Source organism: Monodon monoceros, unplaced genomic scaffold (genome assembly GCF_005190385.1).
Source record: "Monodon monoceros isolate NGI ecotype Baffin Bay Population unplaced genomic scaffold, NGI_Narwhal_1 Super_Scaffold_7, whole genome shotgun sequence".
NCBI lineage: Eukaryota > Metazoa > Chordata > Mammalia > Artiodactyla > Monodontidae > Monodon > Monodon monoceros.
Genome location: NW_021703784.1, coordinates 91,701,136 through 91,728,976, shown reverse-complemented (window position 1 = coordinate 91,728,976; position 27,841 = coordinate 91,701,136). Strand labels below are relative to the sequence as shown.

Here is a 27,841-nt window from a genome sequence, read left to right as displayed (position 1 = left end):
AATACGTAAAGAGAGGGAATTCCCTGGCGGTCCAGTGGTTAGGACTCCACGCTTTCACTGCCGACGGACCAGGTTCGATACCTGGTTGGGGAACTAGGATCCCGCAAGAGGCGCAGTGAAAAAAAAAAAAAAAAATATATATATATATATATATATGGAAAGAGAGAAAAACCAGAATGCCCCTGCAGTGTTGGATGGAATTGAAGATACCAATATGAACGCATGGTTTTCAATACATGTAGACACAGAGAGAGAGACAGAGAGAGAGACAGAGATCCATCTATATAGACAGAGAAATAAATACAGATGCTAACATGTGGTGCTCAAAGAAACTCTTGAGTAAAGAAAGGCTCTGGGTTGGATTTCACTGTTAAGAACACAGTTCTATTTTTAGACACTCAGCCACCAGGCTCCCTGGGTCCCCACCTACCACTACCATTTTCTACATAAATGTGCAGATGTGAACAAGAGTCTAAAAATGTTCCCCCTGCCTGCATGCTGGCTCTCCCTGACCCGGCAGATGGCTGGTCGATGGAGTAGGCCCATTTTAGTTTTAAGCAAACAAAATCTTAAGGTGGATTTGTTTTTCTTTCAAGGACTAAAATTACCAGCAATGACTTTCATGTTTCCTCCCAGCAGTGCTGATATCGAAGCTTAAGTAAAATCATGCTGAGAACTCGAAGTCTCCCTCAATAGTAACAGTTGTAAACTCCCAATTTAGTTCCTTTTAGAGAGAAAATCACAAGAATTCCAGCTGAGGCCAACACAGCTGTGAGAAGAAGCTATCAATAGCAGCAGTCCTCAGCTTCCCATTGAAAAATATTGAGAGAGATTTAAAATAAAAACAAGGCTCTTACTACTCTATGTAGCCCTCAAGAGATGTGGGAATTCCCTTAAAAAGCAACTCTCACAAAGAGCAACAGATCCCAAATGTTGCCGCGAGGTCACCCACACTGCCTCCTCCCAAGTCCCTAGAAAGTGTGATGAGTCTGGAGCCTGTCTTTGCTTTGCTTTGCTTTTTTCCCCCTTTTTTTCAGAGGGAGAGGAGTGTTGTTTGTAAAAGAAACACAACTGCAGGGCCAGACTGCAAAACCGGTGGGGAAATGGAGAGGGCAGGTCTAGGTCGGGCTGTAGAAATCCACCCCTTGGCCAGCAGGGGGAGGACCACGCCCATCACAGCCTTTAGTGTCCTTCTGCTGCCCTTGAAGGTAGAGCGCTACTCTAACTAGTTACTGAACATCAGAAGTTTAGAAATCAACTGCAGCCTTAAGCCATCTAAAGATCTTAATTTCAGCCTAGTTATACATAAAAATTAGAGATTACGTTACCAAGAAAACACCACCAAGAAAACAGCCTGTAAATCTTTGAAACTATTCTTTGAAGGTAATTACTGTTCGGAGTGGTTTGCTCTCCTTTGTTTCATCTTCACTGAATCTTTTCCTTTCGGTATGCTTTTTCCCTGGATTAAGTCTAAAGGGAAGTGACAGTCCTAAACCAATGTAAGAGAGCTAGGGACGTCCCTGGTAGCGCAGTGGTTAAGAATCCGCCTGCCAATGCAGGGGGCATGGGTTCGAGCCCTGGTCCGGGAAGATCCCACATGCCGCAGAGCAACTAAGCCTGTGCGCCACAACTACTGAGCCTGCGCTCTAGAGCCCGCCAGCTTCAACTACTGAGCCCGCATGCCACAACTACTGAAGCCCGTGCACCTAGAGCCCGTGCTCCGCAACAAGAGAAGCCACCGCAACAAGAAGCCCGCGCATCGCAACAAAGAGTAGCCCCCGCTCACCGCAACTAGAGAAAGCCCGTGCGCAGCAATGAAGACACAACACAGCCAAAAATAAATAAATAAATTTATTTTAAAAAAAGAGAGAGAGCTAGAGTATACTCAAGAGATTACACAATAAAGAGAGTTTCAGCCGAGCAGTCTTAAGAAAGAGGCCGAGAGGCAGCTGAGCCAGCCTGCCAGACTCGCTCCTCACCTGCTCACACCCTGTCTTGCCCAGGCTTTCTCGGCCGCAGCACTGCCGACACTTGGACCCAATGATTCTTTGTAGTGAGGGCTGCCCTGGGCATCATAGAGATTTAGCGGCATCACCGGCCTCCACCCACCAGATGCCTGCAGCACCCTGTGCAGAACAGAGTTAACACAGCCTGATGGCTCTCTTTTTCGAAAGGCTGGCCCTTGGCTGGTGCATGGAACTTCGATTTGGGGGGAGAACTGTAAGAATGGCTCACTGGGCCCAAACTGTACAAACAACAGGGTTTATGCTGAACACCTGCTTTCCTTCTGGGAGCCTGGAATTATGCACAGCACGTGCCACGCAGAGACTGCCCATGTGATTCGTTCCCAAAAAAACCCTGGGTGCTGAATCTCTAACGAGCTTAGCTGGTGGGCAGCATTTCACATGGTTGTCACAACTTGGTGCTGGGGGAAGTAAGCCCCTCCTGTGCGATGCCAAGGGGAGAGCACCCTTGGAAGCTTGCCCCTGGTTTCCCTGGACTTCACCCTATGTGCCTTTGCTCTCTGGGGACTGTGAGTTACATCCTTTTGCTGTAATAAAACATAGCCACGAGTATGACTACACACTGAGTCCTGTGGGTCCTCCTGCAAATCATCAAAATTGGAGGTGGTCTTGGGGACCACTGACACACCCCCTCAGTCACGACAGTCAAAAATGGCTCCACAGATTGCCACATGTCCCCCTGGGGGGGCAAAATCAACCTCCCTCCCCTGCTGAGAACCACCAGCCTGGGCACACTTGGCCCAAATAGGCCTGCAATAAAAGTTGGATTTGAACTGAAGTGAACAGAACTAAATTGAATTAAATAATCTCCAGAACAACAGGAAAAGAAAAGGGAAAAGAAACAAGGTTTAAAAAAAAAAAAACGTTTAAAATCACACAATTGATTTCAAGTAGATGCTCACAGAAGCAGCAAGCAGAGAACTAAACCTTCCTTCAATTTCAAGTGACTTTTCTCTGCTCATTAGAGTTATTCAAAGCTAGTGCTACATAAATATGCCAAATTCAGATCCTAAGTACATGAGAGAAACTTGTACTGCCCCAAAGGGTACCAGCTGGGCTCACACAGATCATCCTTTCTCAACTTATGGAACTCCAGCCTCAAAACACGGCATTGAACTGTATCAGTTCCTCCAGTCTACAAATTCTCTATAGATTTATTTTGGGGCTTTCATCTTGATGGTGATCAAAAAAATTCGTATAGGCAAATCTCTGCTCGTATTTAATGATGTATACTACTAAAAAGTTTTCAATGTCCAAGCTTGTATTTGATGGGCTAATGAGAGGAGAAGGAAGACTTAAAATGTAAATAATGCAAAGCAAGTATACAAGGGTAAAATCTAAGTGATGGGTATACAGGTGTTCACCATAAAATTCTTTTAACTTTGCTGTCTGCTTGAAGATTTTCATTAAAATGTTGGGGAAAAAATACAAATCATGCATCTGTACCAGATGAAGATAATAATGTCAGTAAATTATAACAATATACTACATAAAGGGAAGCTTCCTAGTGGCTCAAACAGAAAGAGTGGCAGGAAGAAATACATCATCACCCAGCATGCGAAGTACAGGCACACTAAACGCAGAAGTCCCATGACTAACACCATATTCACCTTGAAAGATGCAATTCAGTTTTAAAGAAAAAGCCTCAGCTGTGACATTATGTTAATCTGACTGTTATTAGTTTCGTAGATTTGTCTGTATTTAACTTGTAAATTTGTTTTAGTTTTGTAGTTGTCTAAGTACAAAGCAGCTTAGATTGTTTTTTATTTGTACTTATTCAAGTTGCCCTACTTAAAAAAGCAATTAAAAGGCAAGGGATCTTGAATAGCCAAAAACAAATAAAAATAAAACCCCTGAAAAAGAAGAACAAAGTTGGTGGACTTACATTTACCACTTACTACAAAACTGCAGCAATCAAGACAGTGTGGTAGTGGCATTAGGACAGACATATAGACCAATGGAATAGAATTGAGACTTCAGAAATAAACCCATATACCTACAGCCAGTTGATTTGCAACAAGGGTGCCAAGATCATTCAATGGGAAAAGAACAGTCTTTTCAACAAGTATGGATAAGACAACTGGATATCCACAAGAAAAAGAATGAGCGTGGACCCCTACCTCATACCATATACAAAAATTAACTCAAAATAGATCAAAAACCAAAATGTAAGAGCTAAAACTATAAAATGCTTAGTAGAAAACACAGGTGCAAATCTTTGTGGCCTTGATTAGACAATGGTTTCTCAAGTATGTCACCAAAAATGCAAGCAACCAAAGGAAAAATAGAAGCTTCATCCAAATTAGAAGCTTTTGTGTATCAAAGGACGCTATCGGGGCTTCCCCAGTGGCGCAGTGGTTGAGAGTCCGCCTGCCGATGCAGGGGACACGGGTTCGTGCCCCGGTCCGGGAAGACGCCACATGCTGCGGAACGGCTGGGCCCGTGAGCCATGGCCGCTGAGCCCGCGCGTCTGGAGCCTGTGCTCCGCAACGGGAGAGGTCACAACGGTAAGAGGCCCACGTACCGCCAAAAAAAAAAAAAAAAAATCAAAAAAGTGAAAAGACAACCTACAGAATAGGAGAAAACATCTGCAAATCATATATCTAATAAGGATCTAGTATCCAAAATGTACAAGGATTCTTACAACTCACCAATAAAAACACAACCCAATTTGAAAATGGGCAAATGATTTGAATAGACATTTCTCCAAACACAGTATATAAATTTTCATAGCCAATAAGAACATGGAAAGGTACTCAGCATTATTAATTAGAGAAATGCAAATCAAAACCACAATGATACCTCTTCACATCTGCTGGGATGGCTAGAATAAAAGACAGGTAATAACAAGTCTTGGCAAGGTTGTGAAGATATTGGAACCCTCCCTCATACCTTGCTGGTGGGAATGTAAAATGGTACAGCTGCTTCAGAAAACATTCTGGCAGTTCCTCAAAAAGTTAAACATAGAGTGAACATATGACCTGGCAATTCCACTCCTCAGTATATACCCAAAAGAAGTGAAAACATATGTTTACATAAAAGCTTGTACGTGAATGTTCACAGCAGTATTATTCACAAAGGCTAAAAAATGGAAATAACCCAAATGTCCATCAACTGAAGAATGGATAAACAAAATGTGGTATATCCATATGATGAAATATTAAGTCAAAAAAGGAATGAAGTATTGGTTCTATTCTACAAAATGGATAAACCTTGAAACCACTATGCTAAGTGAAAGAAGGCAGACACAATAAGTCACATATTGAATGACCACATTTATATAAAATGTCCAGAACAGGCAAATCCATAGAGACAGAAGGCAAACTGGTAGTTGTTGCTAGGAACAGGGGGCGTGAAGTTTGGGGGCAGGGATAGAGAGTGACTGCTAGAAGGCAGTGGGTTTATTTGGGGGATGCTGTAAACGTTCTGGAATTAGACAATAGTGATTAGACGATAGTTGTACAATTTTGTGAATATACAAAAAAACACTGAACTGTACACTTTGAGTGACTTTTGTGGAATATGAATTATATCTCAATTGAAAAATAATAAAATAAATTAAGTCAACTCTGGGAGTCCACTAACAGAGGAAGATCCACAAAGATGATCTAAGCAGCAAGTTCATGAACCATTCAGTCTTTTTTTTTGCACTTGCCTAATGGTAGAGAAAAAAATATTTCAAGATCTCCTGGGCTTTACACATTGTCTATAAAAAGTTGCTATGCCTAAAGGAAGTTCCAGAATTTGGTTCTGGGCCACACGGGAACACATATACAGGAGTGAAATGTCTTCTCTTTGGGAAAGTTCCCTTACTTCTCAAAGAACCCATAAAGGCTTCTAAGGGGAAATTTGGGATGCTTCAATAATGATTCTAATGTTCTGTGAGCAAACTACTTCCTTGAGACTCATTTCTGACACCAAATGCTATGCGTGGGTTTGTAGATCTCATCCAGCACGTATAACATTGCTGGTGTGGCAATATACAAATCAGTCATCTTCATATTATACATGAGCACTTGTCACAGAAACAAAGGATACTATTATCATCATGTTTGTTTTAAGCTCACTGATATGCTCATCATGAATTAGCACAATTTTTAAACAGGCTACAGCAAAAAAAAAAAAGAAAGAAATTAGATAAAATACCCTGCACATCCATACCATCAGCCCTCCTCATTTCCTTGCTCACATATCAGAAACATGACCCAATTATGTGCCAGGCACGGGGGACGTGGCAGTTTAAAACAAGACCTGGCTGAAGCTTACAAAATCAAAGATGCAAAACAGAGAAGGTTTAAGCAAGTCGTTACAAGGGCATAATGAGGGTAACTAGGAGTGCCATTCCAGGGGCCAGAAAGTGCCCCCTGACTAAGCGGTATTCAAGTTGAAACCTACAGGACAAGCAGGTCATTAGTCTGATGAAAATGAGGAAAAGGATTTCCAGACAATGGAGAGTGTTTACAGCCCAGAAAAACTGAGAGAGCAAAGCTTATTCTAAGAACTAAAAAAAAAGGCTAGAGATGGAGACAGTGGTCATGTAGTCGAGGATCTTGAGAGACATTTTAAGGAGTCTGGGCTTCCCAAGAACAACGTGATGCCAACCGTCAAACTGGAGAACCGCGAGACCAGAGGCAGAAGACCACAGAGGAAGCCGTTTCAGCAATCCAAAGGAAGGACGACAGTCGCCTGGCGCAGGGTGGGTGCAGAGAGAGAGCTAGAAAATATTGAATACGTAGGATGTAGAATCAATAGGACTTCTTATTCTGATACAGGAAGTAAGGGAGAGGAAAGAGTTGATGACACCACATAGATTTCTGATTTGGGAAGCCTGGTAGACAGCACTCAAAACTGACTGAGCGAGAGAGAGAACTGAAGGATCAATAAGGTTGGGGTGAGGCAGGGAAATGGTAGACTCAAAGACCCTGGCCTGTAATCGATGCTTTGGCTCTCGCCGGCATCTCCCAGCACACCCTGTTGTGCCGAATGCTCCTCACCCTGGTCCTTTCTCTGGAAGGTCCACCTCGGCTGACAGCGGACTATAGACAGGAATGCTGACATCGTAGCCTTGCCGGTAAGTCCATGTAGAAAAGCCACCACCAGCCAACAGAGCCCTGAAAGCAAAGGATTTTGTCAAATGATGAGAAAGAGAGAAGGTCTTCATTCTGATAAGCTCTGTGGAAAGGGGTAATTGAATATTCATAACAATATCAACCACAGCTAATGTTTACCAAGTCCGTTTTCTACAAAGACCCTGTGCTCAGTGTCGTACAATCACACCTCCTGGATATCAGCTGCATCCTATTCCTGAGTCACCACCCTTCCTCCGGGGCCCTAAGTAGTCTTTCCCTACTTTCCATGTTTTAAAATACATCACAGCCAGGAGGACTCCCTTTGAACAGCCCCTCTGTCACCTCATTCAGATCCCATTCACCTCTCCCAAAAGTCATACCCAACTCTTAAACACACTTACAATAACAGCAATAATAATAGGTCTGTACAGGACAACTGGCTGGGGGAGTCACTTACCAACCCCACTGACTGGAATCTCAGGGGACAATGGACAAAGAAAGCAGTGGTGACAGCAAAGTATCACATCTCATGCTGCCTACACCCCAGCCTCTCTCCAATTCCCGCCCCGAGCAGTTCTTTCCACTGTCATCCCAGAGCTACGTGTGCATCACGTAACCTCTACCAGCTCTCACCATCCATTCCAGCTACTCAGTCCTATTAACCCAATTCCGTCTACAGGAAGCAGAATCCAGAACTGGACCTTTAGTGCTTCTCTTGCAGTCTGTATGCATGAGCTTTTATTCTCCTTAGTTAGAAAGCCAAGAAGACTGTTTTAATTGGATCCAGCAAGTAGTACAATGACACTTCATCAGAAAGGAAGCAGGTGTATATCACACCAACTTTTACAGTTATTCTGCCCCTGGGGCTGCAAACCCATCAAATCACTTACTGGGGCAGAGTGATGCCAGTTCCATGCACTGCACAGTCTGAGCCAAAGTGTATGAACTGAAAAGCCACATTCTGTGCCATCTTGATTGCTACCAATCCCCTCCCTGCCCTGATGACAGCCTACATTCCCTTCTAACATGACCAGTTTAAGTCCAAAGATTTTCAAACCACCCCTGGAAATCCCAATGTGTTTGTTTAAGCTTTAGGAAACCAAGAGTTGGTCAGGGAGGTAACGTGCAGGCTAAAAACCTCTCCAGCTGCCAGTCCTCTATGTAAGACTCAGTAACTAGCCTTCATATCAACATACGGTCTTATTTTTCTTGAGTGGCATTCAGCAATGAATCCGTCCAACATGAATCTGGGTGGGTTCCATGACCATGATGGCAAGCAGACTGCATGGGTCCCCACAACCTATGTGCAGAGAAGCAAACACTGATCCGATATACAGGCACCAAGCAGTCCAGGTAAGCCAGGGCAGTGGGTGATGAGGTAATTACACCCACACCCCAGAGGACAGGAGCATGCGTCTGTAGTGAGAAAGGAAGCAGGTGTACATGATGCCAACTTTTACTGTTACTCTGTCACCGGAGCCCCGAGGGTAAGGGAGGGGGTTAAGCACTGGTAGGAGGAAAGCATGCAACCCGAAGCATGTCTCCTGCCACAGATCACACATGTGCAATCTGGTGTGTGATCTCAGGAAGAGTCACCGCTGCAATTAGTCAAACAAGCCGCACACCGGCCCTGCTGCTAAGACTTCAACTTGAAGTCACTGTATCTTCTTCTGCCAAGCTTTCCCTAACATTATAATGGAGAAAAAATTGTAAGCCTCCCTTGTTTTACAGAACACATGTTTTACATTGACTGAAAAGTAAATTTCTGAGAAGCACATTCTGTTTTCCCATTATGTATCCCCAAATCAGAGATCCGTTCCAAAGCCGCAAGAGACTGAACAAAACCTTGCAGCTAAGAAAGCATTACTATGATGACCACACTCACACCAGGCGCTCTATCACTGGAAGTGTCACCAGAACCTTCAGCATTTTCCGGGACTTCCTGACTCGGGGACATCACCGACCCTCCTCCTCTCAGCCTGGCCTCGCGGACTCAGCATCCCTACGCTGGGTCTTTCCCAGACACTCTCACAGCTCGCCTCCTCCCATGTGAGTATTCACAGAGCCTGAACACAGTTCGTCTGCAAGTGTATCTTTTGCTTCCTTTTAATCAGGCCTGCAAATTCCTCATATATAAAGCTTCACGTTTTAGGGTTTGCAAAAAGTGAAACTGACCAATTCTATTGATTATCCTTGTTTGTTTACTGACTCAAACTAAAAAAAAAAAAAAAAATTATGAGACAAGTACATTTGAGCAATGGCTAGATATTTGGTGAATATCTGGTGGTATTAAAGAACTACTGTTAATTTTTTTAGGTATGATAATAGTACTGTAGTTATATATATATATATATTTTTGGCCGCATTGGGTCTTCGTTGCTGTGCGTGGGCTTACTCTAGTTGCGGCGCTACTCTTCGCTGCGGTGCGCGGGCTTCTCATTGTGGTGGCTTCTCTTGTTGCGGAGCACGGGCTCTAGGTGCGCTGGCTTCAGTAGTTGTGGCACGTGGGCTCAGCAGTTGTGGCTCACGGGCTCTAGAGCGCAGGCTCAGTAGTCGTGGCGCACGGACTTAGTTGCTCCGCGGCATGTGGGATCTTCCCGGACCAGGGCTCAAACCCATGTCCCCTGCATTGGCAAGCGGATTCTTAACCACTGTGCCATCAGGGAAGTCCCTGTAGTTACATTTTTTAAAAAGCTCTTATGCAGAGCCTCAAATGAAATGTTTACAGATGTAATGATATAACATCTGGGATTTGCTCCTAGATAATCTAGTGAGGGGTAGGTAGGAATACAGATAAATCAAGTTGACGACATCACAGCTGGACAGTGGGTATGTGGGGCTCACTGTACTGGTTTCTCTTCTTTTATATAAGTTGAAAAGTTTCCATAAGAAGTTTAAATAAATATACACCCATACGAAAGTAGAAATTTGTGAGCGATACGTGCAAAGAAAGGATAACAAAAATCTAAGGTAGTAATAAAATTACAGAATGTGTCTGAGAAAACAAAGATCAGTAAAGTCAGACATTGAAGAGGTACAATTTGCTGTCATTTGACTTAAAATAAAATGGGTATGTGAATATATACATGTGTGTGTTTGACTATAAATCCATCAAATAAAGACTCGAAAAATACACAGTGTTTGATAACAGTGATTACCTCTCAGTAATAGAGTAAAAAGAGGAGGATTTGAAAGCATACTTTTACATTTTACTCTTCGTACCCTTGCATATTGTTCCAATCTTGTACCAAGAAGGTATATGTGTATCATGCATAGGATTTTTAAAATCTGAGAGAGAAAAACAGATTCAAACAGCATAAAAGATGTATTTTCTGAGCTGACATTTGCTTCAGTCCTGGTCCTTGCATTTCCCTGAGTCAAGTAATTCTTAAATAATCACACCTAGGACTTTAGATTTCAGGGGAATCTTAGAAACAGTCTAATCTAGCCTGTTTTCTAATTTCTGAATAATCAGATGTGCAGCTCCTGCTAAAACCATTCTACACTCATGGTTCTTGCCTCTGAATCCAGAAGCAAGGACAAAGGATAAGAAAAATTAACAAACAAATCTACTATCCTTACCCCACCCAGAAGACTACCTAGGCTTCAAAACGATATTTCTCCCATGGAAAGATAAAGGAGGACTATATGATGATTCATTACTTGCTACAGGATTGCCTATAATCACTTACAAAAAACACATGCACAGGGAAAACGATTTAACCTTCCTGACCCTTAACACCTAAGTACCAGCAAGGACTTACACTCTCTGATTACTTGACACTTTGCTGCAGAGAAATGAAACCCCTTTTAAACGTGTGCACTTGATAAAAATAAAATACTTCTCCCATGCAGATACATATACCAAAATGTCAGCAAAAGTGAAATGTCCCAAACAGAAATAAGCCCTTCTCAAAACAAACCCAGAGGGGCTTCCCTGGTGGTGCAGTGGTTGAGAGTCCGCCTGCCGATGCAGGGGACACGGGTTCGTGCCCCGGTCCGGGAAGATCCCACATGCCGCAGAGCGGCTGGGCCCGTGAGCCATGGCCGCTGAGCCTGTGTGTCCGGAGCCTGTGCTCCGCAACAGGAGAGGCCACAGCAGTGAGAGGCCCGCATACTGGAAAAACAAAAAAAAAAAAAAAAAACAGAACCGCAGGTGAAGACATTGCATTCCTAACAGCTCTTTCCCTTCCCTTCTCTATCCTCTAAAGTATTTCATTTTCCCAGAATAACCAAACGCATAAAACAGCAGCCCACTCAGGAACACTGGGGCTGAGAGCCAAATCAGGGATCACCTTGTGTTTAGATGGTTTCTACAGAATTTGTGTGGCCTGGCTGCCCTCTATCGTCCAAAATGGTTTCTACACCAAAGCTGAGGAATGGTCCTGGGGTGTGTCTTTTCCAGTGATAATTGTATTTCCAGATAGAAACTCAATACTGACTCTAGATAATCACTTAAAGCAAAGAGGGCTTAGATTTAATCTTCTGGGGAAAAGCAGTACTAAGTGTAGATTTTCATAAATGACAATGCTGGCCTCCCACAGCTGGCCTCACCTTTTTCAGTAACAATGATTTTTTAAGAGTTAAACATCAACTGTAATAAAGTTAGTTATAAATGAGTTCATATATGAACTTACAGTAATCCTCTACCTTGAGTATTGCCCCGGACCCACATGTTGGGCCCAAACTTTCTGCTCTCTTCAGAGCCTTGAACCCAGTGATAGGAGAGGAACCTTAAGCGGCACCTCCCTCCTGAGTTTTGCAGGAAGTGGTGCAGTCAATGCACAAAAGGGCCAATACACAGTAAGCGAGCTCCAACTGCAGTCGTGACGTCATGGCCGCCCCACACGGGATCTGCCTGTTCGGAAGTGTTATTAGGAAGGAAGGAAAGAAGCCCACTAACTGAAACAACAGAGAGTAAATGGTACTCAGAGTACCCTCATTCCCTGGATGTTACAGGCTCCAATCACACAGCCACGCCCTCTCCCCTCAGTAGCTGCGACTCTACTTCTGGAAAATGCTCCCAAATGCAGAGAAAGCTGACACAAGCCAGTGAGGAACCAGGCCCTGTGGGGGCTGGAGGGGAGGTTACGCTCGGGAGAGCACAACCCAGACTAGGAAGACAAGACAAACTTTTAAGATGCCCCGCTGGAACCTAAGCTCCAACTGGTTTCCAACAGACTTAGGCAGGTCTGATGCTTCTAGGTCTTGAGGAGGAAAAGGCCTAGGACAATTCTCCACTTTAACAAACAATTCTGGTTACAAAGTACGTCCCAGTGGGCTGAGAAATACGATTTCTCATGAACGAAAGGGTCTTGCATTTACTTAATCCTCAGAACCCTAACACGGGGACAGCCCCAAATACACCTACCTGTCTCTGGGGACATCCAGGGCCGTGTTATAATCTGGGGGACCTCCAGGCAACATGTTGAACAAGAGGTGATTGGTTCCTCGATCCCACCTATTAAGAAATTAAACATGTAGGAGAATTCACACATCAACTATGAAGAAACAAAGACAAGTCAGCTTCTGGATGACAAGTAGTCTCCCCAACCCATAATAGGGCCTCTTCTCAGGAGTGCCTGGAGATCCCAACAGTGCATCAGGCACTGGCCTGGCTCCTTGAAAGTAAAGCTGGGGGATGTGCACTCCAAGCTTGTCCACTACAGATCTGCTTATGCTAATGAAAACCTGAACGCTACCTGAGTGTTCACCATTTGGTTACAGAAACAAAAAATAAATAAACAGAAGGCCGGTTAAATACATTAGGGAACATGTACAAAATGGAATACTATGCAGCCCTTAAAGTCATGTAGAACCGACAGATGAAGATGAAATTATCTGGAAATACATTCATGATAAATGAAGGGAAAAAGGCAGCAAGAGAACGTGTTTTGCTGTGTGATCCCATTCTGAACAAAAATGTTATATACACATGCATATGTATATATACTTTATACAAAAATGTATACATACATGCCTATGTTTTATACAAAAATGACTGAAAAGTAACAGCAAAATATTAATGATTATCTCTTAGAGGCAGGCTTATGGAATGAACCTTACTTTCTTCTTTTTGCTTACCTGTATTTTCAGACTTTTTATAGTGAATGTACATTATGTGAGTTATAAAGAAGGGAAAAAAGTGCTTAAATTTAAAAGGAAAAGCATGGGAAGCATCCTTAGCTTCTAAACGTTAAGAGGCTGGGAACCCACAGCAGTGGCACAGGAGGGTGGTACAGAGGCCAGGTGCCCAAAGCACCGGTCCTCCCACAAGTCAGTCGCTCATCCACTCACCCCCATATGAGATAAGAGACAAGCAGGCAGCTGGACACCAGCTCAAGAGAACCACTGGCTCTGTCCCTCCTTCCCTCTAGTTCCTGGAAGACCTGCTGTGATACCTGGAGAGCTGGGCCAGCGCCTGCGCCGTCTCCTTCACGCGGAGCGCGTTCTGGTTGAGCAGGTCGATGGACGGGATGAACAGGCAGGCCCGGGCGATGTCCTCGGTGTAGTAGTCGCTGTCTGCGACGGCCGTGAGCAGCTCGTTGTACTCCTGGGAGATGGTGCTGCTCACTGGGACACCCGCATCATCCACATACTTTTTCAGAGAGTAAATGTACACCTTGATCTTGTTCTTGGGGTTGAAGCCACAGCGGTAGACGTCGAAACATGTGTGCATTCTGCAGCTGAGGTCGCCACGCTCGGGGACGGGGCTGTCGGCCGGCAGCCTGACCACCGGCACGTCGCGGATGCTGCGCTTCTGCACGCTCCAGTCGCTCGAGGACTCGATGGAGTGCGGCCAGAACTGAAACATGCCCGTGGCGATGAGGCCCAACAGGACGATGGAGAAGAGGGTGATGTAGTAGATGCGGTGCTTGGTCTTCATTCTCGGGATGAGGGCAGGACCCCGGATGTTGTACTTGACCGAGGCACACATAATGACCCAGAGAGCCTCTTCCTCACACTCCTGGTTACCAGGGGAGAAGAGAGAAGAGTGAAGTTTTTAGGGTGGCAGATGACACTTGAAAGGACTGTTCAACTTTGAATCTACCTCTTTTCCTTAAGTGGTCTGATGAAATAATGAAAAGGGATTTTTGACCTGTCTTATAAATAAATAAATGTGTACATATGAGAATATGATGTATTTAATATTATATACTTAATATACATACTGTTAACATAATGTAAAAATATTACTATATTCTATAGATATATATTCTCTGAAAGCATACGCTGGTAAATGCGTGGGACCTAGGAAGAGGGGTACTGACCAAGGAAGAAAAGTCAAAAGTGCAACAGCTGAAGACAGTTGCTTTATTTTGCTTTCAAATACCTGCCTAACATAAACTGATGCTTCATCTGGACAAACTGAGGTTTCGTTCATTGTACTAAAGTCTGTTTTCATTCATTCATTCAACCCTCATAGAGGACCTAAACAAAGAAGAAAGTGAAAACCTACCTTAGAGGAATTTATATGCTAATGAGACACAAAACCGTAACAAAATGCGGAATGTAAAAACACCACTAAGAAAACATCAAGAAAAGGCCAAGGGGTATTAGAGAAGATTAATCTTTAAATAAAATATATACTGATGTTTTATAATAAAGGGATAGTTGACACATTTAGATGGAAGGGAGAAATGAAGAAACAGGGAAGGAGGAAAGGAGAGGTGGAGGGAGGAAAAGAAAGGCCAATGAGGTAGGTCCACTTCTAAAGATTGATGCCAACAATTCTTCCCACTGGTGAAGGTGCACGCCACTCGTCCAACCAAAAGGTGGAATCTCTTTCCCTTCCCCCTGAATTCGGGCTAGCCTTGTGACCTGTTTGACCAAAAGAACGTGGCCGAAGTGAGATTCTGGGGCTTCTGAGTCCAAGACTTAAGAGACCCTGTAGCCGATGGAAGCCAGCCGCCACGTTATAAGGAAGCTGAGCTCCCAGCTTAGGGCAACCTCAGGAAGACCCCAGGGGAAACTATGTGAAGCAAACATGAACCAGCCCCGCCAAGCTCTGTAGAGATGGCAGAATCCCGAGCAAATACATGATGGCTGTTGCTGTGGCTGTCTGTAAGTTTTGAGGTGGTTTGTTATGTAGCAATAGATAAAGAGCCAATAAGCATCATTGACAGATACAAAGAAAATCCTTAGTCCTCAGCTGAAAATGCAGAGTCCCCCTGTAGAGCACAAATTAAGATCCTTACCAAACAAGCCCGACACCTGATGCCTAGCTACCGTGTGGGGAGGGTAAAGCCTTGAGTGTGACTGCATCATCTGGCACAGACACGTTACTGCAACAAGAGACTTGAGGACTTCAGCATTCCACATGTCAAAATCCCGATCTTCAAAATGGCCTCATTCGGAAAAGCTATTAATATAAAGGGAAATAACTGAAAAGCTCATAGAGGTCTATCTTAAGGTTTATCAACCATTTGCACTACAGCTAAACGGAGTTCTCCCCAATCATGCCCACACTGTAAGACTGCTTCCTTCCTAGCCAGCAGGGTCTCGCCAAGCCTTGACTGTTGCAATCATTATCAGCTTTTTGGGTAAAATGTGCTGAATGGTCATGAATGATTTCAACGTGTATCTCTCTGAGACCATGATCTGGAACATATCAAGAAATGTGCTTGTGGGCTTCCCTGGTGGTGCAGTGGTTGAGAGTCCGCCTGCCGATGCAGGGGACACAGGTTCGTGCCCCGGTCCAGGAAGATCCCACATGCCGCGGAGCAGCCGGGCCCGTGAGCCATGGCCGCTGAGCCTGCGCGTCCGGAGCCTGTGCTCCACGACGGGAGAGGCCACAACAGTGAGAGGCCCGCGTACCACCAAAACAAAAAAACAAAAAAAGAAATGTGCTTGTCATGGACTAATATATGAAAGTTCATACATTGTAAGCTTAAAGATTATCATCTTTGGGGTATATACATTAGCCATTCAATATATACTAATGGATTCCATGACAGAAATGCAGGCACAAGAGCTATTTCACTTTTTCTGTCATTCTAACGATGAACAGGGTGTTCCTAGCCTGCCCCCAACCCCTACTTACCACCAGGCCCACCCTATCATTTTCCTTCTCTCCATGTATCTCTCCTGGAGCTAGAAAAGAGGTCTTGGGACAAATGCACGCAAGGAGCTGCACTCTCCATATACCACATGCCAGAACTGCCCAACAGGCTCTCAAGGTGTATCTATATCCTGAATCAGGGGTTCGCAAACACCCAAATGCTAAGAATCACACAGGGAGAGCTTGTTAAAACACAGAGTCCTTGGCCCCAGCACTGGAGGGTTGTATTAGTAGGTCTAAAATAAGGTCAAAGAATCTACCGATTTAGCAAGCCCCTTGCATGTTTATTTTATGCAGCTAGGTTTGAAATCTTCACTAATGTTAGACAAACTACCATTTAACATAGTAGCTTTTTTCTCTTTAAATTTATTTTATTTATTTATTTTTGGCTGTGTTGGGTCTTTGTTGCTGCATGCGGACTTTATCTAGTTGCGGCGAGCAGTGGCTACTCTTCATTGCAGTGCGGTGGCTTCTCTTGTTGCGGAGCACGGGCTCTAGGCGTGTGGGCTTCACTAGTGTGGCACGCAGGCTCAGTAGTTGTGGCACACGGGATTAGTTGCCCCACAGCATGTGCCATCTTCCCAGACCAGGGCTCGAACCTGTGTCCCCTGCACTGGCAGGCGGATTCTTAACCACTGCGCCACCAGGGCACAGTAGCTTTTAAAACTTTTTTTAAACTAAAACCTATAAGACAACATTTTATATTATGACCCAATACAGACATAGATGTGTATGTATAATATCTGAAATATTTCACAAAACACTATTTTCACAAAACAATGTTTAACCTTAGTACATAGTATTAGCCACAGAACATGTGATGAACACTGTGTTCTTCTATTATCCTATTGCTTCTTAAAAATACTGGCCATAACCTACTAGAGCAATAATCCACAAAGGTAGTATCCACATATGACCTTTACAATTTTCATGAGCTCCAGATTATAAAAAAAGACATTACCACAACAAAATAAATCCAAAGATAATAGAAGGAATTAATAAATAAAAGCACAGAAATTAATTAATTAAAACCCAAATAGGATCAACAAAGCTAAACTTTTTTTAAAAAAGACTAAAGAAATTGACATTTGGGCTTCCCTGGTGGCACAGTGGTTGAGAATCTGCCTGCCAATGCAGGGGACACGGGTTCGAGCCCTGGTCTAGGAGGATCCCACATGCCGCGGAGCAACTAGGCCCGTGAGCCACAACTACTGAGCCTACGCGTCTGGAGCCTGTGCTCCGCAACAAGAGAGGCCACGATAGTGAGAGGCCCGCGCACCGCGATGAAGAGTGGCCCCCGCTTGCCGCAACTAGAGAAAGCCCTCACACAGAAACAAAGACCCAACACAGCCATAAATAAATAAATAAACTCCTACCCCCAACATCTTCTTAAAAAAAAAAAAAGAAAGAAAGAAATTGACATTTGACATAATTCTGGTAAGATTAATCAAGATAAAGAGAAAATAAAGCACAAATAAATACTAGAATGAAAAGGGGCCCATAACTCTAAATACTGCATGTATTTAAAAGATGAGATGGTATCAATGAACTTATACCAAAATATTTGAAAATTTAAATGAAACGGAGAAATTCTTTAAAAAAATATACCTTATTAAAACAGTCTCAAGGAGAAACAGCAAACCTGGAAAGCTCTATAACATTAAAGAAACTGAATCAAAAGTTTAAAAAATCTTCCTATAAAGAAAATTCCAGATCCAAAAGATTTTCCAAGTTCTACCAAACAGTCAAGAAACAATAATTCCAATTTTACACAAAGTTCGGAAAAAAGAAGAAACATTTCCTGACCTACTTTAGGAGGCTAGTATAACACTAATACCAAAAATCTTAGACCAGTGATTCTCAAAATACAGTCTGGGGGCTCCAGGGGGTCCCCAAGACCCTTTCAAAGGATCTGAACTATTTTTATAATAACGCTGACATTATTTTTTCACCTTCCATTTGCCAGAAGCTACGTGATGTGTGATAATGCACAGACTGAAGGCAGAAGTAGACACAAAAATCCAGCTGTCAAGTTCTTCCAAACATAATGAAATATATCAACTCACAGATTCAAGATGCTCAACTCCAAGTACAATATATACAAAAAAAACAAAAACAAGACAAAAACCAACGAGATATGTCAAAGTAAAACCACTAAAAAGAAAGCCAAAGAAAAATATTAAAAGCAGCCAGAGGGGAGGAAATCTATTCAAGGCAGATTAAAGAGCTATACGTAACAGGCAAAACTAAGATATTTAGAGCACAAGAGAGAATACCTGTGAACTCCAGGCAGAGAATGATTTCCAAAATGAAACGCAAATCACAAAAAGATAAAATAATAAATTCAGTGTTACAATTAGGAATTTCTATTCATCAAAAGGCATCGTAAGGAAGTAAAAAGACAGGCTATAAACTAGAAGATATTTGCAATACAGGTAACCAATAAGGACTAACTAGCAACCAGAATAAAGAGCTCCTACAAAGTAGTAAGAAAAAAACAGAAAAGCCAAAACAAACAAACAACAGAAAACTAAAGACTTAAACAAGAATGTCACAGAAGAGCCCACAAAATGGCACATAAACACCTGAAAAGATGTTTATTCTAATTAATGGACAGGAAAAGTATGGCAATAAAACAGCAAGACATCTTCTACCCACCGGCATGGCAGAAGGTCAGCACCAAACACCACCAAATGCTGGTGGTGACCTGGAGCCACAGGAACTCCAAGAGTAGGAGCATGACCTGGCTCCACAGTCCCAAGGGGGCATCAGGAGGGCTGGAAAGAAGAGAGGCTGACACCCACTATGTTAGAGTCCTAGGCATCACATTTTGCTTTGTACCTGTCACAGTTTGAGTCCCCCCATAATTAACCCCCCAAAAAGAACCAGAGATGAGGATGGGGGTGCAGGCAGTTTTACTTGGGAGCTAGAGAACAGAGCAAGAAGAGAGACAGGGAAGCAGGGAAAGCCAGTAGGAGTGTGTTATTAAGCTGGGTAACAGGGGCTCTTTAGGAACCCTCTGAAGAACCGTGCAAACTACACCATGTCCCTCAGAAGGAGGAGAGGCCAGGTCATTTATCTGCAAACTCCTATCCACCATTGCTTGCAGGTTGCCTGGTATTATTATCAGCTCTGACCCTGTACTTAACAGCCCTCAGAAGGTCTGGATATTCTCCTTTCCTTGATGTACCACAAGTCTGATAAAGACCTACAGTTCCCTTGAGGAAGGACTCGGGAAACATCTGTCTATACTTTCAGGGATGTTGCAAAGTTCTTCTTCAAAGAGATCCAGCCTCCCCCTCAATCCACGGGATACAGGTCTGAGAGCTGGCTCACATCTGAAAACTAGGTGATAGTGATTCTTCCACTGCAGCAGCTGACATCAGCCTTCTACTTGTCATCTGTTGATTTTTTTTTTTTTCTGGTTATACCGTGAAACAATACCCTAGTTGGCTGCCCATCTATACCCTCTATAGGAATGCCAGGCTCTCTTAGCATCACAGTGGGTCCAGACACACTGGTTTCGAGTCAAGCCTCACTGCTTGTTATGGATATTGTGTCTACCTTGCCTCTGATGGTTAGTGCCACCACCTGGCTTCTGCCACTTCAGAATCCTATCATCCTCATTGATACTTGGGAACCCAGCTCCATGGTCAAATCTCATAAGGTCAATCCTGGCCTATGGAGGAGAATCAATGCTGAGCTTCTCAAACGTGCTGGTCCCCTCCCTGCGGTTCCATATTACCAGAGGGAAGGGAGAACGCCCTCCGGGGAACAGGAAATGCACCTCTGGCCTCAAGTAATAAATCTATTTCAAATCTCCACCTCCCTGAACCTTCTGACCCCCACCCTAATATTCTGCCAACACAGCTCTGGCACCTTTACCTCATTTACTCCAGACTAGGGTTTCTCAAGCTCAGAACTAGTGACATTTTGGGCCAAACGATTCTTTTCTGTGGGGAGCTGTTCTGTACAATGCAGAACGTTTAGTAGCATCCCTGGTCTCTAAGCAAGAGAAGCCAGAAGCAACCCCTAGTTGTGACAACTAAAAATACATCCAGACATTGCCAAATACCCCCTGGGGAGGCAAACTGGCCCTCAGTTGAGAACCAATGGTATCACAGTCATATCCAAGGTTCCAGGAGCCTGCCCAGCAGCACATCAGGACCAGCTTGTCTCTTCAAGGCCACGAAACCCTGAATCAGGAGAGAATCCTCCCAAGAGTCACTCCCACTTGGCTTCACAGTCCACCGCGACCCCACTTTTGGTCTGACACCCTCAAGATTCATTCCCGTGTGTCCCTCCAGTTCCTGCTGGTCCACACGAGCCAGGTCCTGCAGCTCTTCCAGTACAACAGCTATCACCCCAGCAGCAGGGGCTGTACTTCCCCACTTAGGCAGTGCTGAGATCTGAGGGCAGGGGACGGGCAATGTTGACGAGGAGAAGCACTACCTTGCAAAGTATCCACCTCCAGGGAAGCCTCTGCATAGTGCCAGGTGAGGAGCGCTTCTTCTCAGCAATGGAGAGAGAGACTTCTGCTGGCCCAGAGGATCTAGGAAATCTGGGAGTTCAGTCCTCAACGCCTCCACCCAAAATCTCCATCCTAAGACTCACAGTCCCACTTCTTCCCTATCATGGCCCTGACTTCAGCAGAAGAAGCCTGTCAAGGCCGTGCACTCAGCTTCCTTTGCAGTTCAGCCATAATTACGATTAAATTCTGGGCCTGATTTTCAACACAGTCTGCCCTCCAGCTGCAGGAAACGGTGCCATGGAGTTCTATCTTTCACAATGCGTCCCGAGTTGATATCTGGCTGATCTGAGCCTGATCGCACCTAAGGCCTCTAAGGGGATAACAAGAGCCAACCAATTCCACCAGCGTCATCATGACCACGGTCCACACACTGCTCGAGCGCTAGAGTTCCTGTGCCAGCCAATGCTTTCCTTTCTACCCGAACCTCATCCCAACCCTCCACTGGTCAGCCTGACTACTCAGTGACGCTAGAGGGCACCAGGGGTTATCAACGCCTCACCTACCCCCAGCAAAGGGGTCCTGGTTGCCACCTGAGGGTGAGCGATTCCAGTCTCACAACGCTATTCTCAGGACCTGCTTTCTAGAGCCACTTCCAGTACCAACCGCCTTAGTTTATGTTCTGCCAAACTAAAAATGGCTTGGGTGCAAGTAGCTTGCAGAAGACGAATCCAGAAAGCCAGAGGGAGGGAGTAAGGAGAGGAGCTGGAGAAGAACGGAAAGCCACGAGGGTGCATTACCGTGCTGGCTGCCATACTGAGCTGGGCAGATGGGGCTCAACCCTTCTAGGGTCCCTCTGAAAAATGCACCTGAGAACTGTCCCTTTCAAGGACATTCATCCACCGAAGCCTATCCATCCCGTGCCTGCTCCACCCCCACCCCCCACCTGAGGGCTGTTCCCAGGGATATAAACTCACATTTCTGAGGTTTGCCTACACTGGCTAAGTGAGCGTCCACAAGTCTGTGCTGAACAGCTGAGAGAGATGGCGAGCACTTGAGGTGGAATAAAAACTCTTAATAAAAAAAGAAATGAGGGGAAAAGCCTTAAGTGAAAAAGAAACCAGCCCCCAACTAAGTCGAGCTTTAGAGACTGAGAACTCTCCGTGAACATCCTTGTACCTTTTACAGGCTTCATTACAGCACTTGCCAGATTGTAGTAATTGGTTATGTAATTGCAAGTCTCTCTTCTACTGGTCATTTTCTTGTAATCAGTTTTTCATCTCTGCTCAGTATTCCCAGCATCTAATATCATGTCTAGAACACATTCCATGTAAACATAAATGTTTGTTGAATGAAGGAGTGTCTCTATACTTCCCAGTTCCGTCAGCACACACACTGTTCAAGGCCCAAGTTTTGAGTTATTATATGGTGATGAACTCTGATCAGTTTCTTTCTTGAATTAGTTTCCAAAGGGGGGGGGGCGGAAATAGACAGGTAATTTCACAGATGGAATTTTCTGTACCTACCCTTGACCACCCTCTTCTCCCCTAACACTGAGCTTCCCCAAGAGGACAAACCAAAAGGAATCTTCTATTAATGAATGTTTTTCCATATAATACCACAACCTGGGTCAAAATAAGAATTTCACAACAAGCCCTACAAACTTTAGCCTCCTCAAAGCACATCAAATCTGTCCCTGCAAAACACTGGAATCATCCGGCTAGATGTCAGGCACTGAATCACTGGAAAAATCTTTCAACCTCACTCTACTGTCAAGATGAGATGCATTTTCTGTTCCTGGAATTAGTTATTCCTAAATCTTGCCCGAATAACCTTTCCTTAGTGCTTCAGGCTATGTCCAATCCACTTAGTCCAAAGTTTTCAGTCCCAAACTCTCATCTTCTTAACCTTTTTACAGAAGCCCTCACAGATGAACTCTTGGGGCCGCTGCTACCCTGGAACTTAACTCACCTGTTCCTGAAAACAAAGGAACCAAATATTAACCGAAGCAGGAAAATCTGCAATTCACTGCCTTACCTGATAGGATCCTTTACAATTAAAGTTATGTTATAGCGAACCACCCCTAAAAATGATTCCAAATTTAAAAAACAAAAACCTGTGCCCCTTTGTGTGAATTATACTATAATTAACACAGTGCATATAACTAAGGAACTACTGACAATAACTAAACTTTACTGCAGACCCACTACATGCCAGGATCTGTTTTAAGCGCTCTGCGTTAACCTAATCTTCCTAACAGTGCCCTGTGACAATCTATGATTATCCTCATTTTACAGACAGGGAAAGTAACAAGGAAGGCTAAGCAATTTGCCCAATGTCACACAACTAGAAAATGCCAACGCTAGGATCTGGAGAATGGCAGCCTGGCTCCAGAGCCTGGGCTCTCTAACCCCCATGTGAAGCTGCCTCCCCTAATTACCCTTAAAAGCCTGAATTAGATACACCTTTTTCAGTCCTCAATTAACCAGCATAATTTGACAGACGCAAATCTATCCATTTACACCAGCATTTGCAACCAGATGGCTTAAGTCAGCGGCAGTGAGGAGTGATAGAAATTGAGTCATGTATTTTATTACTGTAAATAGCCTTTGAGCTCTGAAATTTACAAACTAAGTCCCGTTTAAGTCCTCAGGGCACTCAATTGACTTAGAAGAAGAATTTAAATGGACGTATTTCTATTTCAAGACATCTTCAGACAGATAAATCAAGGACCCTTCTAGATTAGCACTTCCCAATAAGTTACACCAAGTAATTTTAACCTCAAAACTGTATACATAGATCTGGTTCCCGCCGTCAGTAAGTAAAACTCCAAGTGCCTCTGGGCTTCAGGTAGATGCCTAGAGCCCGGACACCGCTGGCCACCCTCCTCACCAGAGCATCCGGTCCTGCCCAGGGCATCTGGTACCGCACGGGACGCCACTGGCCAAGGCAGAACCCAGAGCTGAAAAATCCCAGCGGGAGAAAGCAGATCCCTGTGGCTCGCGGGAAGGAGCTGGCAGCAGAGAGAGGTCACGGCAGAGGGTGGGGCCTTCGGAAAAGGAAGCCACAGGATCCCGGGAAAAAGGAAAGGTGCGGACGGGGAATAGAAGTGGGCAAGGAAACAGGTGGGAAACCACAGTGCTAGGCGGGTCGGGTGACGAAGGAGAAGGCGGGGAGGAAATCAAAGCGCACCCAAAGCGGGAATTCACCGGGAGTGGCGCCGGCCTCTTGCAGCCCTCGGACCTCCCCGCGGTCCGCGCTTCCCCGGCGATTCGGCCCCGACTCCGCCGCGGCCCGGGGAGGCCCGAACCCTCACCGGGGGCCCGCCCGGCCCTTCCGCGCCCCGCTTACCTCGGCCACGGTTGCCTCCTGCTCGGCCCCGCGCTCGGTCACTGGCTCATGCCGCGGGGCACTGGCCACAGCCGCCTGGGTGGGATCGCACGAAGCTGCTGGTCGCCGCCGCCTGCGCCGGGTCTGCGGTAGCTAGCGGGGAACACTGGGCCGGCTGGGCTCGGCGGCCTGACACCCAGCTCACTGCGCATGCGCGAGCGGCCCCTGCCCGCGCCCCCTGCTGGACAGGAGGAGTCAAGGCACCGCTTAGGGTTTCTCCCAGGTAGGCGGGCGAAACTCAGGCTCCACAGTGAAATCCATAGACACGCAGCCTCGTTCGTAATTAAAGAAATTAATTAAAGAAATTAATTAAAGTTAAGCCCCATGCTTAACTTACAAAACTTTATAAAACTGACGAAAATGTAAACGTCTTAGTATAATCGGTATTCATGCGCGTGCAACATTCGTGAAAGGGAATTTGGCAGTTATCCATTAAACGTAAAATGCAGGTAACTTTCCCCAACAATCCCTCTGTATGGAGTTTACCCTATGGATACTCTCAACGACGTTTATCAAAAATATTCATTACAGTACTGTTTCTAATAATAGCGAAAACCCATACACAACCAAAATAAACTATGGAAAATTTGATATTAATCAAAATAAATTATTAGAATGTAATAATGAGAGAATGAATATGTATGTTGGTATTGAAAAATCTCAAAGACATGTTAATATGAAAACATGGTTTAAAACAGTAGATGAGTATGATCCTTTTTATGTAATAAAATATACATATATATGTATGCAGAAACAAGACAAAATATATATGTAGATGCTTAGATTCAGGCACTTATATATAACATTTTTTCGGAAATAATTCAAGAAGCAATAAACAGTTTTAGAGGGATTAATTGTGGAGGTAGAAATGGGGGAGAAAAACTTTCATTTTCATTTTGTTTCTGTATTATTTACATGATCTAGCCTCCTACATGCACAGCAAAACCCCTGTCATAAGACAGTAAGTGGAGTCTAAAAAATTCAATCAAAATGCACAGTGATGTTATTGAGAAGTTAATGAAATGACCCCACTGAGCCTATGCAGTTTACAGACAACGGCTGCAGAATCCAGATCCATCTGGTCTCAGCTGTACCTCAGCACCATCTGGTGGAAGTTGTCACTTAGAACTTAAATATTCATAGGGATGATTCTAAGTCTAGAGACCCACTGGGGCTTCCAGCAGCAACAGTGATTCCAAGAATATTCTTGTGAGTTAATGCCTGCTTAACAAAGATCCAGAGAGATTGGGATGAGAATATTCTGGAGACAGGAAAACACATTCTGCTTCCCCACATCTAAGAGAGCATTTGCTCTGCTCTTCAAATCCACACCCCCCCCAAAAAAATGATAAGAAATTTTAGCACACATACACCACATTTGAGAAACAGATAAGTGGAAAGCATTTTCACTTTCTTCTTTGTCTTTCTCTGTAAACATTTTAAATGAATTATTTTTTCATTAAATGAGGACTTTCTGTGTTAAAGAACCGTGTTAGGCATAGCCTTTGAAGAACCTGCCTATCTTATTCACTTTTTATAACCCTAAACATGCATAGTGCCTGGCACATAGGAAGTGCTCAATGAGTAGTTTTTGAATGAATAAAGGGTGCCCAGATGCTGGGAGGAGCTCAATAGAAAGAAAACAAATGCACAAGTAAGATTCACCAAAGCAGAGGATGGAGAGTGGCATAGGAAAATGTACACAAAATGCTACAGCAGGGGTCCCCAACCCCCGGGCCGGTACTGGTTGCCACCAGTCGGTAGAAAAACTGTCTTCCACAAAACCAGTCCCTGGTGCCAAAAAGGTTGGGGACCACTGTGCTACAGGGTTCAAGACAGAAAGCGATCACATCCAACTGGAAAGATGTAGGAAGACCTCACACAAGAGTTGACACTTTTGCTGGTCCTGGAGGACAGTTAGGATTTTGACAAATAGAGGACGAAGAGGGCATTCCCTCAGAGAAAAAAAAGCATGAGCAAAGGCACAGATGTGAGAAAGAAGGAGAAGCAGTCAGAAAGAGCAAGTGTCTTTTAAACCAGCATGGTTCAAATGGTGGGGCTACATTTCTAGGGGTAGAAACCATGCAAGGAATTGGAGGTGAGAAAGTATAGAAGCTGTGATATTAGAAGTTATGTGATGCTAAAGCAGCTGAGAGCGACTGCAGAGAAGAATGAGAAGGAAAACTGTGGGCCAGGACCTGAAGTCTCAGAAGGTAGAAAAGTACTTGTGGTCGGTGGTTAGAAGAGAGACTGTAGAAAGACATTTCATTACTTGCTCTGAAGGTACAGGAGAAAGCAAAGACCATGCAGAGTCCCGCATATCCAGTGGCCAGGAGAAGTGCAAGTGAGCGTTAAAAAGCGTGTGGTTTTCAAGGAAAGGGGCATCATCAGCCACTTTTTGTTTTTTTGTTTGTTTGTTTGTTTTGCGGTACGGGGGCCTCTCACTGTTGTGGCCTCTCCCGTTGCGGAGCACAGGCTCCGGACGCACAGGCTCAGCGGCCATGGCTCACGGGCCCAGCCGCTCCGTGGCACGTGGGATCCTCCCGGACCGGGGCACGAACCCGTGTCCCCTGCATCGGCAGGCGGACTCTCAACCACTGCACCACCAGGGAAGCCCCATCAGCCACTTTTTTGAAAGAGAGTTTACAATGAAGAGCAATTGCTAGTGTGGAGATGAATGCCAGCTTTACCACTTCCTTTACACGATAGCAGTCTGTAAGTATGGAGAAAGGTACATTCCCCAAGAAAAAAGACTCCGTGAAAGAATTGTTCTGTGGTATTTCACGTTGGGTCAGCTTATACGACACTGGCAGGCAGCCTGGGTGGACCAGAAAACACCTATCAACACCAGAGCAAATATAATGAACACTCTCTCAAATGGATACTGAGCTCACAAAAGAAGTAAAGAAAATATACAAGGAGCCAAAAATGAAGGTGAAGTGAGAAAATTGAGTGTTGAAGGTACAGTTTGGGCATACAAGATGGGAAGATGTGGAGAAAACCATGTAAAGCTAGGCTATTGAGATGGACGACTGGAAAAATTTGCTCAACATCAGTAACAAACCAAAAAAAAAACTTGTCTGTCTTGTCCAGAGAATGGGAAAAGAAGAGTCTCTGCTGAGAAGCTTTAATTTCAAGCTTCACAACAAGGTGGGATTTGAATGGATACTGCCAGCATGGTCCAGGAAGTTCCCCACCTAAAGAGTAACTTGAAGCAAAGGAAACATAAATCCCCTCTGGAGGGTCATGCCCTCAAGGCAAGCTGCCCAGGATTCTGACAAACATAAACTCACAATCTGGAATTACAAAGCGCATGAAGAATAAACCAGTCAGCAGAAACTACAAACAGCAGAAATTTAACCTGCAGAAACTACAGATAACCGGATAATGAGAAATAGACATAAAATAAGTAAGTTTATGGTGCTCAAAGACTTACAAGATGGAACTGTAAATATTAGAAAGAAACAAGATGGGTTTTTTCCCCAAAGACAGAAGAGATTGAAAAAGTACTAAATATAAAAATTGAGATTAAAAATTCAATGCATAAGTTAAACCACAGATTAGATACAATTAATACACTGAGATATAGATCTGAATAAATTACCCAGAATGCAGATTCAAGCAAAAACAAGGAGATGGAATATAGGACAGGGAGGTTGAAAGAGAGGGAGAATAAAGGAAGAAAACCCAGGATGTATCCAGAAACAGGGAACAGAGAAAATGCAGTAGAAGCAGTTTCCAAGGATACAGTCGCTAAGAATCTTCCATTATTGGACAGAGATGTTCACCGGTAATGGATGGACAATAAGACTAACAGTGGGCTTCTCAA

The 27,841-nt window shown here is 44.3% G+C and overlaps 1 protein-coding gene across 5 annotated transcripts in view; it reads right to left on the bottom strand.

Moving 5' to 3' along the window:
- Positions 1-24,278, bottom strand: part of EXT2 (exostosin glycosyltransferase 2) — a 132,214-nt gene extending 107,936 nt beyond the window's left edge. For 2 of the 5 annotated variants that reach the window (XR_003791483.1, XM_029208303.1), the window contains exons 1-4: positions 23,974-24,278; positions 13,495-14,060; positions 12,465-12,554; positions 7,019-7,135 (exon numbers count right to left, since the gene is read on the bottom strand). Coding sequence is in view for 4 of the 5 variants with exons in the window: in XM_029208303.1 (XP_029064136.1) it covers positions 7,019-7,135; positions 12,465-12,554; positions 13,495-14,030 (743 nt within the window). In the remaining variant the exon portion in view is untranslated. The other 3 variants (XM_029208306.1, XM_029208305.1, XM_029208304.1) reach the window with 3 other exon arrangements.
- Positions 24,279-27,841: the final 3,563 nt, after the last annotated feature.